At 37.5% G+C, this 21,284-nt stretch overlaps 1 protein-coding gene across 1 annotated transcript in view; it reads right to left on the bottom strand.

Annotated features, from left to right (window-relative positions):
- SLC8A1 (solute carrier family 8 member A1) overlaps window positions 1-21,039 on the bottom strand; it is a 467,813-nt gene extending 446,774 nt beyond the window's left edge. Inside the window, exon 1 of the mRNA XM_007945027.2 lies at window positions 19,238-21,039. Within this exon, the coding sequence (XP_007943218.1) occupies window positions 19,238-21,036 (1,799 nt within the window). The 5' untranslated portion in view covers window positions 21,037-21,039. The remainder of the gene's footprint in view (window positions 1-19,237) is intronic.
- Window positions 21,040-21,284: the final 245 nt, after the last annotated feature.

Here is a 21,284-nt window from a genome sequence, read left to right as displayed (position 1 = left end):
TCAATAAATAAATAATTAAATAAACCAAACTCATTACCTTTGAGTTGATTCTGACTCATAGTGACCCCTTTTGGGCTTCTGAGGTTAAAAATCTTTACGTAAGTAGATTGCCCAGTCTTCCTTCCACAGAGCAGCTGGCGGCTTTGAACCACCAACCTTCTGGTTAGCAGTCAAATGTCTTAGGCACTATGTCACCATAGCTCCTTCAGTAAATAATGTCTTATGTATTTCTCCCTATCGAAGAATTACCTGTTTCTTCTCCTTTTATAACTCAAAGGTTATTAACTTTAGGACTCACCTTACTCTGCTAGGACCTCACTAACATCACAAAGGCAGTCCACATATTAAGGAAGTTCCATTCCTAAATCTGTCTTTAAATTGATATTGTATGTAAGTTGGAACAATCGGATATGGCTTGTATCTAACATCAGTTAGTCAAATGTTTGTCTTAATACGTAGCATATAGTATGTCTTAGTGTGTTTGTCTTACTATGTATGCTTCCAGATACACTAAAATATCTTAAACATAATAAAATAGTGATAATAATAATGTTTCGATGTGTGTCGCAAAGTAACACCTATTTGTTATTATGAACCACTGTATACACAATGAAATTTTAATACAGTATAACAGGTTGTATTATATAGACTGTCTGTTTTATACAGTCTGTCAGTTTGTCATTATTGTGGTGGCTTGCATGTTGCTATGAGGCTGGAGGCTATGCCACCCATATTTCAAATACTAGCAGAGTTTCTCATGGTAGACAGGTTACAGTGGAGCTTCCAGACTAAGACAGACTCAAAAGAAGGAAGGTGTCATCCAGTTCTCAAAGAGCTGGCCAGTGAAAACCTTATATATAGCAACAAAACACTGTCTGCTATATTACTGAAAAACTTTATAAATAGCCCTGAAACACTGTCCAATATAGTGCCAGAAGATGAACCCCTCAGATCAGAAGGCACTCAAAACATGGCTGGTGAAGAACTGCCTCCGCAGAGTACAGCTGACCTTAATGACGTGGATGGAGTAAAGCTTTCGGTACATCCATTTGCTGATGTAGCATAACTGAAAGTAAGACGAAACAGCTGCAAACATCCAATCAGAACATGGAATATACAAAGTATGAATCTAGCAAAATTGGAAGCTGTCAAAAATGAAATTGAATGCATAATGATCAATATCCTACGCATTAGTGAGGTGAAATGGACTGGTATTGGCTATTTTGAATCAGGCAAGTGTATGACCTACTATGCTGGGAATGACAAGTTGAAGAGGAATGGCATGGCATTCACCGTTACAAAGAATGTTTCAAGTGCCTAAGGCATATGACCGATAATCAGAAGGCTGGTGGTACAACTCCACCAGCCACTCCTCAGAAGGAAGGTTGGGCAATCTACTTCCATAATGATATTGCATCGGAAACCCAAGGAGCGGTCACTATGAGTTGGATGTGACTCGATGTCAGTGCGTTCAGATTTTTTGGTTTATAAGCAAGACCAGTTAATACTACTATTATTCAAATTTACACACTATCAAAGTCAAAGATGAGGAAATTGAAGATTTTTACCAACTTATGCAGTCTGAAATTGACCAAACATGCAATCAAGATCTGTTGATTTTCACTGATAATTGGAATGCAAAAGTTGGAAACAGAAGAATCACCAGTAGTTGGAAAATACAGCCTTGGTTATAGAAATAATGCTGGAGATCGCATTATAGAATTTTGCAAGACCAACAAATTATTCATTGCAAATACCTTTCTTCAGCAACATAAACAGCAGCTACACATGTGGACTTTGCAGATGGAGTACACAGGAATCAAATCAACTACATCTCTGGAAAGAGGCGATGGAGAAGTTCAATGTCTTCAGCCAAAACAAGGCCAGGAGCTGATGTGGAACAGACCATCAATGGCTCATACGCAAGTTCAAGTTGAAGCTGAGGACAATTAAAACAAGTCCACGAGAGCCAAAATATGACCTTGATTATATCCCTCCTGAATTTAGGGACCATCTGAAGAACAGATTTGACGCATTGAACACAAATGACCAAGCGAAAGAAAACCAGACGAATTGTGGGACAGCACCAAGAACAACATTCAAGAAGAAAGCAAAGGGCCAACAAAAAGACAGGGAAGGAAGAAAAGGCTAAAATGGATGTCAGAAGAGACTCTGAAAATTTCTCTTGAACTGAGAGTAGCTAAAGTAAATGGAAGAAATGACAAGATAAAAGAGCAGAACAGAAGATTTCAAAGTGTAACTTGAGTATTTAGAGTTTATTTTCCAGCAAGGAATCAGTTAACATGCTGAATATCCAGAATAGTCATAATTATGAAATAAATTGATTGTCATTTTTGAATAGTTAAGACATTTCCTCCTATTTCTCACAATTGCCAAGATAATTTAGTTTTTGTAACACACTTATCCTGAGGTCATTAAATAATAGTAATAAAACAAATTAAACTTGTGCTGTTGTAGACCAGTTGCTAAATTTCATGACACTTTGCACACACCTTTAGATAGCGATTATATATGTGCTGCCATTAATGTTCTTTTTTCCCACTAAATTCTAAGCTTGTAAAAAAGAGACTGTTCAATTTCTTCATGTCTCCAGATTAAGCATAAAACAAGCCATAATTACGAAAATAATGTATGTTTGTGAATTGATTGATTAATACATGGATGGACACAGTCAGAATTGGAGTTGGTACAGAATAAAGGTAAGTTTAGATAGTAAGGACAAAAGTAGAATGTCAGGCATGGAAAGAATTCATAGATAAATTGCTCATAATATCACTGGCTTTGTTTAAGGCAACATTAATGTAGAAGGTAAGAGAATCATTTATGCTCACAGACCTGTGTCTTTTAGGGTAAGAATAAGAATACGGAATATGATCCTGCATTGTCACACAATTAATTTATCACCCATGATTAGCGCAGTGCTCTGGTGGTGCAATGGCTGAGCACTCAGATGCTAACCAAAAGTTCAGCAGTTGGAACCCACCAGCCGCTCCGTGGGAGAAAGATGTGGCAATCGATTTCCTTAAAGATTGACAATGGGTTTTGTTTTGTGGTATCCCAAGGGAAGTGGGCATTCCATTACTTTAATGTAGATTATAATACTAATAATAATAGTTACTATTATTGTAATTTCCTGCCCCAAGAGCTAACTCTGAATGATATTATTTGTCTTATAAATAACTGCTCAGGCATATTAATATCATTTTCATAGCTATTCTTTAAAGGCAAGAAGATGCAAAGCACCAGAAATCAAATTACAACCCTCTTTTAATTTCAAACTAATGCAACTAGAAATGTGTAAAATAAATAAACTTTAAATGGATAATAAGAGAAGATCTACCAGGATAGGTGTGTGAGAGCTGAGTGTGGGGTGCCCAACAGGCAACTTATCCTGAGTCTGTCTGATAGCATATGAAAGGCACATAGTTTAAGTCCTAGAATCAACAATGACAGTACTTAGTGTAGTTTCAGGATCACTAGGCTAAATGTCAATGTACTTCGTTTCCAGTTTTGGTTCTTCCACTTATAACAAGTTGTTTACTCTTTCTTTGAACTTAATTTTTTTTTTTTTTTTATGTGTGAAAGGCTTTATTCCTTCCTTCTTTCTATTATCTATTCAAAAACTGTTTAAGGTCGTACTAAATATTCATCACTATGCCAGTCTTTCAGAATGAGGGAGATAAACATACTCTGTTCAGAGTGGATGTTTCAGTGGAAGAATTCTCCCCTTCCATGCAAGATACTGGGGGTTGATTCCCAGACAATGCATCTCATGCCCAACCTTCACCCATCTGTCAGTGGAGACTTGCATGTTGCTATTATGCTGACCAGTCTCCAGTGGAGCTTCCAGACTTAGACAGACTAGGAAGAAAGGACTGGCTACCTAATTCCAAAAACTCAGCCAACTAAAATCTCATGGATCACAACAGTCCATTCCTTGTGCGTGGGATCACCATGAGCTGGGGATCAACCCAATGGTAGCTAACAAGAACAAAAACAGTACTTCACAGGTTAGTTGAAAGATGAAATAGCAATATAGGAAGCTTATAAATTGCAAAGTGTTATGGGAAGAAAAAGGCTTATCTCTGACCCCCTCCAGTGTTCCCTATTAGCTAGCTCCCTGGTCTTCATGTTACACCTTGTTCCTCTCCCTTTCCCCAACAAAATGATGACTGCACTGATGAAACATACACTGGGCACCATCTAGCTGTAATTTTGATCTCTTTCTGTAGCCATCATTATCACTGGGTTCAGAGAGGACAACTATATGTTATGAGCGGCTCAAATGGTTTGCAATTGGCTGCTAACCTAATGGCAATTCAAAACCACCTACTGTCTACTGTCTCTGGGGAAGAAAAAGCCTGGTGATCTGTTTCTGTAAAGATTATAGCCAAGAAAACCGTATGGAGCAGTTCTTCTCTGTAACATATGGGGTTGCCATCAATTAGGGCCAACTCCCTGGCAGATAACAACAATAGCCATGAACACAAGCGTGAAAGTACACATACACACACACACACACACACACAGAATTTCATAAAATCTCAACAGTGTTTTTCTCTTTGTTTCTGTTTTTTTGTTTTTGTTTTTTTAAGAGAGAAGGAGAAGCACCTTGTGTCTAATTCCTAGGAAGCCTGTCTCCTCCTTCTTCTCCTTCCTTTCCTCCTTCTTGACCTCCTTTTTTTTTAACGTGAGTATGTCATGATTTCTGGTAGCATAGTGCCTAAGGCACGTGACTGCTAACCAGAAGGCTGGTGGATCAAACCCACCAGCCACTCCTTGGAAGGAAGGTTGGGCGATCTACTTCCGTAGTGACACTGCCTCAGAAACCTAAGGAGGGGTAGCTATGAGTCAGGTCCGACTCGACAGCACCTAACAACAACAACAAGTCATGATTTTATAATATTACCTCTTTGTCTAGTTATTAGACTTCTATAAACACAACCATCTGGAAAGTAACTAAAAGCAACAACAATAACACAACATTTGCTGAGTACTTACTATAAGGCAAGTGCAGATCCAAATGGATTTAATCCTATAACATAGCTATTATCATTCATTCTATGGATGATGAAACTGAAACACAGGAAGTTAAATAATACATCTGAACTTACACTGTTTGTAAGAGACAGAGCAAGGTATTAAAGCCAGGGTAGTTTGGCACAAAGCCTGTCTTCTTAATCATTATGTAACTGCAGAAGGTACCTCAGAGTAGCTACCACAACTGTCACAAAGCCTGTGCAATAGGAAAGTCCTAAACACTTGACTTCCTAAGATTTGTTATATATGTCCACACTGAAAACCTATCATTCACTCTTATCTGTTGTGTATGTTTGGGAAGCAGTAAATTTATAATGATCTTAGACAGAATTAGGCACATTGATAACATAACTGCAAAAGAACAAAAAAATATTCAAAAGGCAAACACAAGGACTCACAAAACTTAGTACAGCAAAAAATGTGACTGTAGGCCCAAAGATTCAGATCGACCTCAAAGTGATCCAAGTGCTTCATATATAAGAATTCATAACTTGAATTAATGACCAAATCATCAAGAACAGATTAACTTAAGAGGTTTACAATACTATGGAAATCATGGAAAATTAGGAATTATTTTCCTTCCCAGAAATAAGTCAAACTTAGAATAGTCATCAAAAAATCCAGTTGCCTTCAAGTCAATTTCAACTCATGGCAATCCCATGTTTTAGAGGAGAACTTCTCTATAGGGTCAGCAAGGGCTGATATTTTAGGAGATAGGCAGGTCTTTCTTCCAATATGTCTCTGGGTGGACTTGAACCCTCCAACTTTTGGACAGCAGCTGAGAGAATTAACCATTTGCACCATCCAGGGACTCCAAACAGAATAAACTTCACAGATCCAAACAAGACACTTCTGCAAGATAATTCAGCCCTAGATGTTGCCAGGAAAATGTGAACTTAATATATATTCTTCCATTCGATTAGGTCATGAGTAGTTCTAAGAAATCACTTTCTACAACACAGTACATTAATTTACAGCATTTATGAACTTGCCCATGTAGGGTTTCTGTTGTTATCCATGTTAACAAGAGAACAGAAAATCCTCCACCTCTGACCTTCTGTATTTCCTTAGAAATCTGTCTGGCCTCTTTTGACTTCATGTCTGGATTTTCTGAGATTCTGGGCCTTCAGAGCCTGAGACCCAAAGGTACTGAGCCCCCAGGTTATTGAATTCTTAGCTAGGAAGTTCCAGTATCTGTAATAGCCCTGCTTGTTTATGCTCAGTAAAATCTTACCATTTAGACAAATGACTCAGAAGTGAGTGACATAATTCCTCCTGTAATGTACAGGATTAGGAAATAAAGTAGAAGGAAGACAGGCAACGGCTCGGGCTAGACACCAACAGTGCCACCTTTCCTTACTTTACATCCCTTTTAGTTCATTACTGGTACAAAAAAATGAGTCAGGTTTGAATTGTTCCCAATCTCTACTCTTCTGTTCTCCATTACAAAGGACAGCCAAATTGTGACAGGAGCCACGTGAGGTGGGACAGGAGGGAGAGGGAGCCCTGTGGTTCTCCTCTAAGGAAGAGCAAGCACACGGAGTGGTTGCTGCTGCCAGAGGTGGCCAGAGTGACACTGACCACTCACCGTAATTCATTCTCAGCCTAAACACCAACGGCTATGGCTCCATCAGAAAGCATCAGGAGAGAATAATGATGCCACAGAAGGCATAGGAAAACATAGAGCGACTAAAAGTGGCTTGTGATTGAAAACCGAAAACAAAACCAAACTCACTGCTATAAACTCAATTCCAACTCATAGCGACCCCCATTGGGTTTCCAAGGCTATAAATCTTCATGGAATTAGACTGCCTCATCTTTCTTCTGTGGAGTGGCTAGTGGGTTTGAACCACTAACCTTTTGGTTAGCAGCCAAATGCCTTAACCACTACACTACCAGAGCTCCTTTTGTGATTGAAAGTACCTCAGATTACAATTAGTCCAGAAAAGCAGCCTCTAAGTACTCAAATGCAAAGAGTTATTCAGGGACCTTTGTAAAAAGTAGACAAAATGTCTCCTGCAAATTTCCATCATGGAATGTCTACACTGTTTTACAACTGAACACTCGCACAACATGTCCTCAAACACAGGGAAACGTTTTCTAGGGCAGGGGCTATGCTTTCATCATCTCTGTTGTCCCAGCATCTTGCAAGGGCCCAATACAGGCTGTTGTTGTTGTTATGTTCCATGGGGTTGAATCCAACTCACAGCGACCCCTCCCTGGGTTTCCAAGGCAGTGTCATTATGGAAGTAGATTGCCCGACCTTTCTTCTGAAGAGTGGCTGATGGGTTTCAACTGTCAGCCTTCTGGTTAGCAGTGAAGTGCCTTAGGCACTACGCTACCAAAGCTACGTGCTCATAAACCTTATGCCGCATGCAAGAATCACTGAACTGGGTATCTGCCCCACTGGATTGCACCAGCCACCTTCGGCTCCTCACACCTATGCAGGCACATGCATTTGATTTCAAGGACAAAGTTGCTGTCTATTTTTAATAAAAGAGCAGCTTGAGTGACTCTCATTTTTATTCCCTTACTCTAATACTGCCTTTTGTTTGCTTGAGCAAGAATCTGGACTAATTCCAGGCTTCACTTCATTTTAGTAATAGCTGAAATCTAATCAGGGTTGCATATTCTTTGTTGCTATCTCTGCCCCCCTGGCTGTGTCCCTCCCTCTCTCTTAGCATCCCTCCTCCTCCCTCTCTGTGCCTAACCCTCTTTTCTGACCCCTCTGCCACTCTCTCTGCCACTCGCCCTGCTGCCTTTGTCCCCACATCTTCACCTGCCTCCTCTCTCACTGCCACCCCTCTTCTCTGCCTCACTGACCCCTTCTCTTTTTCTCTGTACATCCTCTCCTCACTTATATTTTGTATTTACAATAGTGAAACAACCACTATCTGATATTTTGTGCATTAACAACATATGTCTGGCAAGTAGCAAATGCTGTGGTGGCTTTAATGGTTAAGATCATGTGTGAACTTGGCTGGGTCACGACTCTCAGTGGTTGGGCAGTTATGTAATGATACAATTTGACTGTTATGTAATGATGCAATTTGACTGTTATGTAATGATGTAATTTGGCAGTTATGTAATGATGTAGTCATCATCCTCTACTTTGTGACCTGTTGTAGTCATCCTCAACTTTTGCGTAACACCAATTTTCACATAACGACGTGGTCTTTGGAACCTAACCATGTTGATAAATGAGGACAAGTGATATCTCTACAATTTTCTTTATTTCTGCCTTGCCCTCTTTGCCTTTCTCCCTTCTTATTTCCTCTCTCCCTCTCTCTTTTTCACTCCCTTTCTGCCTGTCCATCTGTGCCCCCTCACTCTCTCTTTGATAATCAGTCCCCTTCTCCTCCCACTTCTCTGCCTCTCTTTTCTGCTCCCTCCCCACACCCTCTCTTTTGTGTCCCTTGCTATTTCCTTTCCTGCTTCCTTATTTGTCCTCTCTTCTCCCCTCTCCTTCTCCCTCTGCCTCCTTTTTCTGTAGTTCTCACTCTTTCAGCTGTACATATAACCTAAACACCTAAACACTAAAGTGCGCATAAAAACCAAAATCAAACTTACTGCTGTCAAGTGTATTTGACTCATAGCAACCCTTCCTTGGGTTTCCAAGGCAGTATCTCTACAGAAGTAGATTGCCCAGTCTTTCTTCCGAGGAGTGGCTGGTGGGTTTGATTAGCAGTCAAATGTCTTAGGCGTTACACCAACTGTGCCAGGTTAAGTTGGTAACATCTATTGTGCGAAAGTATGTTTTCCACAATAGTTTTGGAACTGGTTTTCTTTTATTGAGCCCTAAGAACTAAACTGCGTGCAAATGGGACTTAATTTTATTTTCACACCTTTGTTATATGTGTTTGTGTGTAAGAGAAAACTTCTCTGTTAAAGGGGAACAGTTGCAAACTTCTCTCCAGAGGTTATAATTTATTATATTTATAAGCAATATAATGTGTACTTAGATTTATAAATATATTGCCAATGGGTTTACTTCAAACATGCTAATTAAAGTTAAAAAAAAATAAATAACTGCTTTGCACCAAAACTAATTAGAGACACATTTGAACACTAATTTTGCAAAGTTTATGCAGGTTACCATTGAACAGCCATCTAATTTTAGGTAGAAATTTTTTGTTGTTATCATCCTCTAGAGGGAATTTAATTCAGAAACCTGAGAGACTGGGATTTGGACCATTTAAAAAATATATACCTAAACTTCTGCATGGAGAATAAGAGATTATGAATAAGATTGTGAAGAATGGGAATTCCAGAACACTTAATTGTGCTCACGAGGAAACTGTACATAGGACAAAAGGCAATCATTTGAACTGAAGAAGAGGATACTGTGTGGTTTAAATTCAGGAAAGTTATGCATCAGGGCTGTATCCTTTCACTATACTCATTCAATCTGTATGCAGAGCAAATAATCTGAGAATCTGGACTACATGAAGATGAACATGGCATCAAGACTAGAGGAAGATTTATTAACAACCTGTGACATGCAGATGACACAACTGAAAGTGAAGATGACCCAAAGCACTTTATTGATGAAGATCAAAAGCTACATCATTTAGTATGGATTAGACCTCAACCTAAATGAAACAAAACTCTTCACAGTGACCAATAAGCAACATCACAATAAATGGAATAAAGGCTGAAGTTGTCAAGGATTTCATTTCACTTGAATCTACAATCAACACCCATGGAAGCAGCAGTCAAGAAATCACTGGGCAAATCTGCTGCTAAGGTGTGCTTGACTCAAGCTATGGTATTTTCAATAGCTTCATTTGCATGAGAAAGCTGCACACTGAAGAAGGAAGACCACAGAAGAACTGATGCATTTGAGTTGTGGTGTTGGTAAAGAATACTGAAAATATCATAAATTGGCCAGAAGAACTAACAAATCTGTTTTGGAAGAAGTACACCCGGAAATGCTCCTCAGAAGTGAGAATGACCAGAATTCATCTCATGTACTTTAGGAGCTCTGGTAGTGTAGTGTCTAAGGCACTTGACTGCTAACCAGAAGGCTGGCGGTTCAAACCCACCAGCCACTCTTTGGAAGGAAGGTTGGGCAGTCTCTTTCCATAGTGATACTGCCTCGGAAACACACGGAGGGGTCGCTATGAGTCAGATCTGACTAGACAGCATATAACAACAACAACAAACTTTGGGACTGGTCCCTGGAGAAGGATATCATACCTTTTAAAGTAGGTCAGTGAAAAACGGCAAGGCTCTCAACAAGATGGATTAACACAGTGGATGCAATGATGAGTTGAAGTGTAGCAGTGATCGTGAGGATGGTGCAGGACTAGACAGTCTTTTGTTCAGTTGTACATAGGAGTTAGAACTGATTTGATGGCACTTTACAACAACAACAACAACACAAAAATTCATTTGCTGTAGAGTTTTGAACTGTAGGTCTGTATCAGATGAATTGTCATGTGAGCCACTTATTCTAGGAAAAATCTTCTAAACAAGCATTATTATTGTCAATCACATCTAGGGTCAGAGGCGTTTACTTTGAAAATTTTGGTAGCGCTGACACAACATAGCAAACATTTGCTTGCTGCTTCTCTGTTGTCACTGATTTACACTGTCTTTAAAAAAATGTTGTTAGGTGCCATTCAGTCTGTTTTTAACTCATAGTATCCAAGAAAGCAGGATTTTGAGTAGAGAAGAGTTACAACCATAGTTCATCTACATAAAGAAGTTAATAATGACATAAAGCTAACAACTAAAAAAATTCTTTTTATTTACCAACCTCCAAAACCAAACCCATTACCTCTGATTCCGACTCACAGCAACCTTATAGGGCAGAGTAGCACTACCACGTAGGATTTCCAAGGCTATAAATCTTTACGAAAGCATACTGCCACTTCTTTTTCTCATGGAGTGTCTGGTGCCTACCTTTTGTTTAGCAGCCAAGTGCCTAAAACTGCACCACCAGGGTTCCTTTATTTATGAATAAGGGGAAATAAACATGCACAGAAAAGAAAAGACAAAAATCAGACAAGTCAGGTACATGGAGGGATTATAGCATTTATCATTTTCTTGCTTCCCCAACACAATTAATTATGGCTACTCTAGGTTAATGGGGAGTGGGGTGCAATGTGGTTCACACATGTTCAAGAACTCGAGAAAAGATAAATGACTGCTCTAGCTTCTCATCTTCTGGTATTTATGGCATGTGTCACAGTCTGAGACACAGTGCCACAAGCCTCACACATGTTCTTCCTGTGTAAGAAAGTCACCAACAGGAGACACAGTCTCTGATAAGACAGTGTAAATTCTAGATTCATCCCTTATTAGCTGTATGACCTAGAGAAGGTTAGTTAATCTCTAAAGCTCAGTTTATTCATCTGTAAAAGGAGTATAATGGTACCTACTTCATTTGCTTCTTTTAAAGATTTAATCAATTAATATTGTAAGGAAAACTGCATAAGCCTGGCTCTCAATAAATCTTCATACCATCATCACAACGACCTCCACCTCCAACACCACCACCATCATACCATCACTTCCAATACTGTCACTGCCATCATCACCACCATCATCACCACCACAACCACTACCACCACTTTCAACATAGCTGCTTCAAATACAACCATCATAAGTAACTATCATCACTATTTCCAACAATAACACTATCACCATCATCATCACCACCACTATCACCATCACCACTATTACCACTACTATCATCGCTACCATTTTAATCACCAGTACCAACCACTACCATCATCCTTAATACACAAGAGGGGAAATTGACTCAAAACTTAAGCAACTTGCTGAAAGAATCTAGCAAATGAGAGAGATGGAGCTTAAATTTGGGTGTGGAATTTAAGTTGAGGGTTCTTCCTAAGTCTCTCATTATCTCAGAGAGTTAACATTGAAAAATAGGTAACCTGGGTTTCAAGTTATCACAAGAGATTCCAGGGTAGTCAGGACCCCATATCACTTACTACTAATCCTGCCATTAAGTAAAATAGGAATGTAACATTTGGGGTCCTGTGTGTAACTCACATCCATCAGGACATTTTTTCTTCATTTTGCTTTCTTTATATATATACATATATCTTAAAACTAATTATACCAGGCTACGTCAAAAATATCTGTGTTATTGGGCACTCCCTGATTATCCTGTTATCATGTGAACCAGTCTAGAAGAGAAGGGATCTAAGTTCTACTTGTGGTTCTGTTTTCCTCCTTGCCTCAATATCTTCAACTGTAACCAAAGAACAAAATGCTCATTCCCCTATCTGACCCTTTGAGACATTGTAAAAAGGAAAGAAAATGTCATCTAGAGTACCAAGTCCCAGGAGAAAGGCAGGAAATGAAAAGGCATTGTTTATTTAGCTTGGCTCTATAGTGAAACAGCTGTATAGGCCTGTGAAAAGAATGAGCTCTGGCTGGCATAACCTTTGGCAAATAGATGGGTATTACATAGGCAGTATGTTAAAGCCAGAAGAGGAAACAAAGGAGGAGATTTCCTATAATTTTGCCCATATTGTTGATTTGCTTTCCCTCCTAGGACCCCCTAGACTTCCCCAGCATCATGGTAGAAACTGCAGGGCAATGTGGAAAGCCAGCAGCCAAAGTCTACTAGCTGCCACAGCTCTCTCCCTACCTGCTCAATCAGCACCTCCCATTGGGCATCCCCTCAGCTGCCTCAGCCAAAGCCACAGAGATTACCTCTAGTGCCCACTGACTCACTTTGCTTCAGCTGTCTTGTCACCCTTTCCTGCCACCTGGCCCTGAGCCACTCCTACTCAATGTCAATACTTAAGAGTTGTTTCACCTTTGTATTAGCGATCTAGAAGCTTTCCCAGACCCAAAGAATGAATCTATACTGTAGTGACAGGATCTCAGGCATCATGACAGGGCACAATGAAGATATTTTTATAGCAAAAGCTCTACAATACCCATGGTACTACAGACCACATGGAATTTTCTACACTTCAGTTATTAAGGACAGAGCTGCATAACAACATATACCCTGATTATATGTGCTGTACCCTCAATGATGCTCCATTCAAAACAATTAAGCATAGTTGAATCTCCTTCCCTGAATTACTGGTGTCTTCAGGAAAAGAAGCCAAAAAACATATTTCTCCCACTTCACAATTTGATGGAAAATCTGTTTAAGATGGCAGCAGTACACTGGTAACTGATAATATGGCGTGAGAGTTGGAGGCAAAATTAGTTAAGAATTGCTCAAGTGGTTACAGTATCAAAGTAAGTCAAAGCCATTCTTAAAAACCAAGGACTAATTTACAAAATGAAAAGTAAAGTCCTGACAACATTTTACTAGAAATCTTGTAAATTCCTTAGAAATTACAAGAGGCAATGTGATATACAGGTGTAAGACTATACAGGTTTTAAGTCAAATAAACACGACTTCATATTCTGGATCTATCACTTAATTATTAGTACTTCAGAGAAATTACTTTAATTATCTGAGTTTCAGTTTTCTCATCTGTACTGTATATTTAATACAATATTAAATACATAAAAAGCATTTAAGAAAGTCTGTGGAATATAGTAGTTTGTCCAACAGCAGTGGTCTTTTAAATTTTCCTTCTATACATTCCACCAAAAGGTATTGCAACACAATGACCCCTTAAGGATCTTACTCAGGCTGACTTAAACACTCTCATAATGGTTTAAAATTGCAGAAATGAAAATGAACATTCATTGAGTCTTTTATTACTTTTTGAACCATCTTGTTTATTATAATTACTTATACTCTCAGGCTTAACATGATATGACTTATCTTAATGCACATATACCCTTTGTCTTTCAATTTTACCTCTGTCCTCCAAAAGCAAACCCAAATATTTTGTCCAAAATTAAGGTTTCCCCTACAGCCTACACTAATGTGCTCATAATGTGTGTAGTCATCATGTGCTAACTTCTTATCTCCCATTTTACAGTATAAGGAGTATATTTGCTCTATTTCCTTCATAATGATTAGTATATAGTGCTGAGCACAAACAAGTAGCCTATTAAACATTGATTGAGATGGAGATTCTCCTCTTGCCCTGAACTTGTGAAGCAACCAGCTTCTACACAAATGGGCTTGAATGATGACTAAGGGAGGAGATCATAATTTAAACACTCTAGTATGTCTAAACTGTGAAATCTCCTCGTTTGCTAAGATAAAATTTCTTTACATAACTATTTTATAACCCTAAACTCTAATTAGCAGTGGGAAAAATGAGACTACAACAGCATACATGGCCATCTGGTTTATATGGTAACAACCTTTCTGCACATAACTCATGAGAGGACTGAATGAGAACTTGTAAATGTTCTTGGCTTTTACCTTCTTATTTTTGTAATAGTTATGCATTCATGAAAACACACGCACTTATAAAATCCTTTCTTGTAACTATAGTTTAGGTTGTAGATGATACTACATGTGTTTTGGTTGAGATATTCTGGAGTAAATAAATAATCCATAAAAGCAGAAAACCATTAAACTCCTAAAATAATTCATTCAAATTTCTTACATTAGAATATTATCTAGGAAAATGTTACGTCAATGTAAAACTGTGCTTCTAATATAGGTAGTCCCCAACTTACTTAAGACATAGCGTAGGTATGATGAACCACACTTAATATGTACTACATGCAATGTTACAGAATGTAATTTGCTGATATCGTATTTGTAAGTTTATTTGAAATGTTTCCAGTCCCCAAAGATAAACACAGATCATATTTATAAAGCTACTGATAATAAAAGCCAATAATAATGAAAACAAACAAAAATAAATGAGGTATTTAACTTACATCAGAACTGACTTAAGATGGAATCAATTGTTGTTAAGTCAGGGAAACCCTAGTAGTCTAAATATAGCAAATAAAATTCTCTGTCTATAAGGTAAATCTAGACTATACTAGTATACTCAAGGTAGTATATGTTAATAGGGTATTTGTCTAACTTTATTTTATCATTTGATTCTCCCCACACACAATTGTTCTCTGATCATTTCAAGTTCTTTTGTTTGTTTGTTTCTTTTTTATAGCTGGCTGCCTTCCTGTATTATATGTTTTATTCTACCCTCAGAATTGAAATGTTATCTTATATTAGTAGCTTTTTCTTAGAATTCTATGTTGTTGTTGTTGTTGTTGTTAGGGGCCATCAAGTAAAACAGAAGGAAATACTGCCCAGTCCTGCACCATCCTCACAGTCCTTGCTCTGCTGGAGCCCGTCATTGCAGGCACTGTGTCAATCCACCTCATTGAGGGTAGAATTCTATAAAGCTAGACAATAATACTGGTAATATGAAAAATAAAAACAAAATATGTATCTTCTTTAGAACTCAACAATAATATTCCCATAAAATGTACATAATACTAAAATCTCATTTCTTTAAAGTTCACTTTTCTTAAAAAATGTGATGCAAATATTTAGTGTCAAAGAGCTATATTTGTTGAAATGCCTTGCATATTATCTTTCTTAGAATTAATGAAGTTACAGCTGTGCTTAAAAATGTAATAGTTGTTACAACATTAATTGGGACAGGCTCACTATTTAATGAATTACGCTGTGGCTAGGAACCTCCAGTAAACGTATTTGCTAAGCAATGTATTATGTAAATTTTCTAATTTACATACTTTGTTTTTTGAACTCTGAATTTTAGATACATAATACTAAAATGCTCATGATCTTCTGCATCTTCTTCCAAAAATGATATTGTTGTTGGACTATAACTATGTAATTAAATTTTATTTGTATCAACATAAGTTAATTAACCTTAATATTTTTTTCCAAGACAGTCAGGCTAATGTTAGATCTTAGAAGACAAACATTGCATAGTAATTATTACCACTAAACTGGTATCATTAAAGAACAATCATTAGTAGCACTTCAGCTTTGTGGATACCATCTACCAAACCACAAATCAAATTAGCATATTTTTTCATTTACTTTTTATTAGTTGTTAATATTGCATAGAATTCCCTGTTGAAGTCCAGATTAGCTCCCCTAGTCTTGGAGTTCGTCATTGATTGAGCTTATATAAAAGCATGTGCTAGCTGTTAATTATATCTATTTAACGGGCTTTTGCATTGTAATTTTAAAATGTTTTGTTGAGAATACATTTTATTACAGACTACAAGTGCTACATATCACTTGTCAATATTTTTCTCAAACATTTTTACTTACAAAAGGTCAAGTTGAAATAATTCAACTCATTTATGTAAAAAGCATGAATGAATAGGTAGGGAGGGACATGCTTATGTTATACATTTAAATAGCTTTTTCTACACTACAAATAACATCAAAGATGAGGAATCTATCTTGTTCATGAGGCCGGTATCCAAGAATCAGTAATGCTGTACTGCTTCTACATCTCCATCCCTGCAGATTGGACTCAATTTTTACCTTGGTTAATGGCTCCTTAAAATTAGATAACCTTTACATCCAGGCTTTTTCAGGAATCTCTTTATAGTGCTCTGGAAAGAGTCTTAAATTCTGGCTTTCTGCACAGTATTTTTTTAAAAACATAAGATTTTACAAAGTATTGATACCTCTGTGGTATCAACAGCCCAATTTAAGTATTACAAGTTTTAATAAAGTTATTTCTTAAGAAAAACTTAGCAATTACAGAAGATATAAATTTATAAAGATAAGCTAGGTTGAGTCTACACAGTCCAACTTCACAGAATAATGACAAACTCTCTTTTACTTGGATCTAACTGTGTGGACCTGGCATTAGAGACAATCACCAAAAGAAAACTGATCCATAAAAAATATTAATGGTTTCTAAGCTGCTAAGAACCCAGCACAACTCCATATTGTTGATATTTCATTTTTCTAGTAACACTGTGTTTAAATTCTTGGTGCTTAGCTGAAGATCGAAGTCTAGTCAATCAAATAAATCTATTCTACCAATAAACTTTCTAAGCATCTACAATAACTTGTTAATTGCAAAGCTCTATAAAGTCAAGATGAAAACCCTTTAAAATAAAAATTATGTAAAGAAAAAAAGTGAGGCTGTAATTTCATTTCCTTTATAGATAAAATACTTTGCCTTTTCTAAAATATACCAACTTACCAAATATAATACAGTAAGAGTTCTACAGAATTAGAGACTAGCATTTGATCTAGAATATCCCTAACTATATGGACACAGAGACAGCATCCAGATGATTCTTAACAATTTTCACAAGAAATCTGAATTTCTAAAGCTAGAGTTTGGCAATATTCCTTCCTCAACAAGAGTAAAATCAACTTAATTGCATAGGGTGAATATTTTAGATGGAGCCTGGCAAAATAAATTATTCCATCAAATCACTGTCATTCCTCTCCCCTCTCTTTTTCTTCTTCTTCACTGTGCCCAAAAGAAGGTTATTTATTTATGGTTTGGTAAAACTCCTGGACGGCAGAGTAGATAAAGAAAGTCTGTTTCGCAAGTAAACAAGTACAGAGTCATTACTGTTAAAAGAAAGAAAGATCAAATTTTCATAAGAAAATATCTTAAGTAAAAAATTCTTATATTTCAGAGCACTTTTGTGAGTTCATTTAATAATATGCAATACCCCTTTAATGACCTACAATACACCTTTATATAGGTTACAAGAGCTAGCTAATGCAGGAGGATTCAATAATTAAAATGATTTTAGAAAATGTAATAAGAATACTTAGAAATGAAATAAAGTTTGTGTCCTAACATGGGCAGGATTACATTCAATGCAAGCCTTTTGGAAAAATCTCCATGGATTATGTGGGATGCTCATTTACTATAACTCATCATATTTCAATAAAATAAGTGTCCCAATAAAACACATCTCAATAAGTGAAATCTTAACATAAGAACCAATGTAAAACAGATTTTATCAAAATCTATTCCCCTAGCACACACACATACACACCAGAAGATATCATTTCAGTTTGCTTGATTTAATTATTATATCGTACTCAGTAACACAACGTAACATATAACACAACATCAAAGAGATGTAAAGACATTGGAAGACTGTTTCAGGAAAATCTGTTGGCTCTGCCCACCCCCCACCCCACCTTTTTATTTGTTTTCCTGAACCTTCAATAGGAAAATTTTCATGGAGAGCACATACTTGTCCTTTGACACATTACATGCCATCATCACAAGAGTTAACAAATTTTAGAAGTAGCTCTATTTTAAGTGCTTTTATTTCCTGAAACTCATAAATTTTTAATGATTCAACCAACATAATTTTTGTGCATTTTAATGTCCTTTGTTACATCACAGACATTATAAATCGTTTAGTTACTTCCTTCCTTTCTTCTAGTTTGGACATTACTCCCTGAGTCAAATGTTCTGGTCTAGTTTAGGTAAGTGGAGTGCAATGGAGGCATAGCTTTCTAACAGCAGTTCTCAGTGACAAGACTAGCCACACCATGTTCCAAGAAACCATGGGCACAATGTCACTAAAGTACCAATAGGAGGATGACATTGGCCCCCACTTTTTCTCAGACCTGGTGTCTATCGACTAGAATACTTTGACAGAAGCTTATTTACCTCCCCATTACCACATGAGTGGGGTAAAGGAATTTATTTAATCATGTAAAGTAAAATAAAACTGGAATTAATAAGAGCTATATGGTTATGTTGAGCTGGTATAAAGCTAAAAAATCAGGGTTGGACATTATATCACAACTTAACATAGGTGTTTGAGCAGAAGTATTATTTTAAATTGTCACAAAAACACAATTTCAAATAAAAGCAATCGAAATATTTCCAACCAGTTATGGTAGCGAAGAAATTCTTTGAGAGGTGTTTCCTTTTTATGCTTTCCCAATTTGTATTTCAGCAATGATGTTAGGGGCCTTATTCTAATGTCTTAAATTTCCTTTTCTGTGTATATATTAAGTGATTCAAAATACAATAAAATTTTTCCAACCCATCATAAACAATGTCATTAATTTTGTCACATTTCTTACATTACAATGTACTTAAAAACACATAAAGGTACAAAGTAAATTTAAAATCTTGATGTCAAATCTACTGATGTTAAATTAATTATTCTATATATACAGCATACTGATAAGTGGCACTCAGGCAAGGCTCTTTATTTTGAAGGGGTCTTGTATACTAATTATTCCATTCCTTATTTAAACAAACAAACTTTCATATTCACAAACACACTCAACCACAGATAAAAGAATTTTTAAAAAAAGAGGACTTACACAATTTCATCATTCTGGAATTCAAGCTCTCCACAAGTGTCTTCAAAGTCTTCTCCTCCACCTCTGGCAGTCCCTTCAACGGTTTTATAGGGAACGATAACATTTCCTCGTGCTCCAGATGTTCTCAGTACTTTCACCTCCATGATGCCAATGCTCTCACTCACGTGAGTCACAGGTTCCTCAAAAGTAAAGATGCCCGCATGATCATCATCAAAAATCGTCACAGTGGCAGTAGAGGGAGATCCGAGGCAAGCAAATGTGGAAACGTGATTGGCTTCCAGTATGCCATCTTCTGAAGCTTCAGAAGACACTTTGACATTACTGAGATGCACAAGGAAATTTTCATCCTCCTCAAAGATGTCATCATCAATGATGCCAACTCTGATTTCCTTCTGTGTCTCACCAGGCTTAAAGACTATAGTTCCTTCAGTAAATTCATAATCAGACCCAGCATTGGCTGTGCCATCCTCTGTTCTGAAGTCAACAAACACAGTATTGGTCAAATCACCACCTCTACGGATTATGGTCAGGGCCACAGTACCACAGTTCTCCAGACACTGATATGTTCCTTGTTCAAAGAAGATCTTACTAACTGGATCATTTTCTGCAACTTCTGTGTTGACCTCGTGCATGCTGACAGCCTTCCTTGCTTGGTCAGCAGCATGCCTCTTTAAAATGTTGCCAGCTCCAGTCATCAAGCGAGTAGCCTGAATACGGTAAAATGCTCGGCTCTTTTGTTGCTGACTTAGGACTTGGTAGTTAGCTAATTCTATTAGTTGCTCTATTTCTTTCTCTGGATGCTTCTGCTTGAGTTCCTTCAGAATCCTAGCCATTTCTCGCCTAGCCTCTTCATCATCTTGGTCCCGCTCATCAACCTCCAGAACCAGAGCGCCATCTAAGAAATTGTCAACATGAGAATTGACCACTTTCCCATCCATTTCAATTTCAGTCTTAGAAGATGGTCTGTCTCCTTCATGTTCAATAATCATTCCCCTCTGCTTGCCAGCCCGATACCTCTTGTAGACATACTTGTAAAACAGAAGCCTCCTATCTGCTACCCAAGCAAACACAACACAAATGGGAAAGAAGAAGAAAGTAAGCAAGCCTTCCCAGACTTCCACTACTCCAGGGGAGATAACAGACAAAATAATGTAAAGCCAGGTATAGGCAAAGATGCTCCAGGCTGCTGTCACAAAGAACACACGCAAATGCTTTATCTTCCTTGTCTCTCCATCAGGGACCACGTAAACACAAAGGGCAATAATGATGAACATATTGAATGCAGCACTTCCTACGATGGTGCTAGGACCCAGGTCTCCTGCAGTGAAATTATGGCCACACACTTCAATGACTGAAAGGAGAATCTCAGGAGCAGAAGAACCCAGGGCCATCAGGGTCAGATTAGAGACTGTCTCATTCCAGATCCTTACAGTCGTCTTGGTGGTCTCTCCATTGGGTTTCTTTATGGTTATTTCTTTTTCTTGAGATGTAATGACTTCTATAGAGGACATGAACCGGTCAGCAATGATGGATACTCCAAGAAACATGTAGACCATGGCCACAAAATATACTGTAGCTCTAGCAATTTTGTCCCCAAAGGAAGGGTCTTGGGGCTCCCAAATGGGTAAAATCACCCCTTTCTTACAATAATATGAGCCAGTACATTCACCAGTGTCATTTCCTTCTCCTTCCATTTCACTCTCAGCATTTATATGGTCCATGTGAGAAAACAAGAGGGCCACAATGGCTAACAGATGAAATCCCATTGAAAAGGTGGGTGAGAGAATTAATCGCAACATTTTGTACAACGAGACTTCCAACTGTCCCAACCTACTGGTAGAAATAAGATAGGGGAGGGTGGGGAAAAAAAATCATTAGAACAAAGCCCAAAGCATAGCAAATTACTTTTTATATTTTTACCAATAATTTTTTTTAATATTTAATTATCACAAAATACATGGTATATTTTCATTATTCCAAGAAAACATCAGGTATTAAGTGATCCTTCATAAATTCTTTGTAATCTCTGTTTGTGGGTTTTCTACAT

This window comes from Orycteropus afer, unplaced genomic scaffold, assembly GCF_000298275.1.
Source record: "Orycteropus afer afer isolate SDZICR_OR568_19922 unplaced genomic scaffold, OryAfe1.0 scaffold00131, whole genome shotgun sequence".
Lineage (NCBI taxonomy): Eukaryota > Metazoa > Chordata > Mammalia > Tubulidentata > Orycteropodidae > Orycteropus > Orycteropus afer.
Note: the sequence above shows the minus strand (reverse complement) of the source record. Positions and strands in the feature narration are given on the sequence as shown.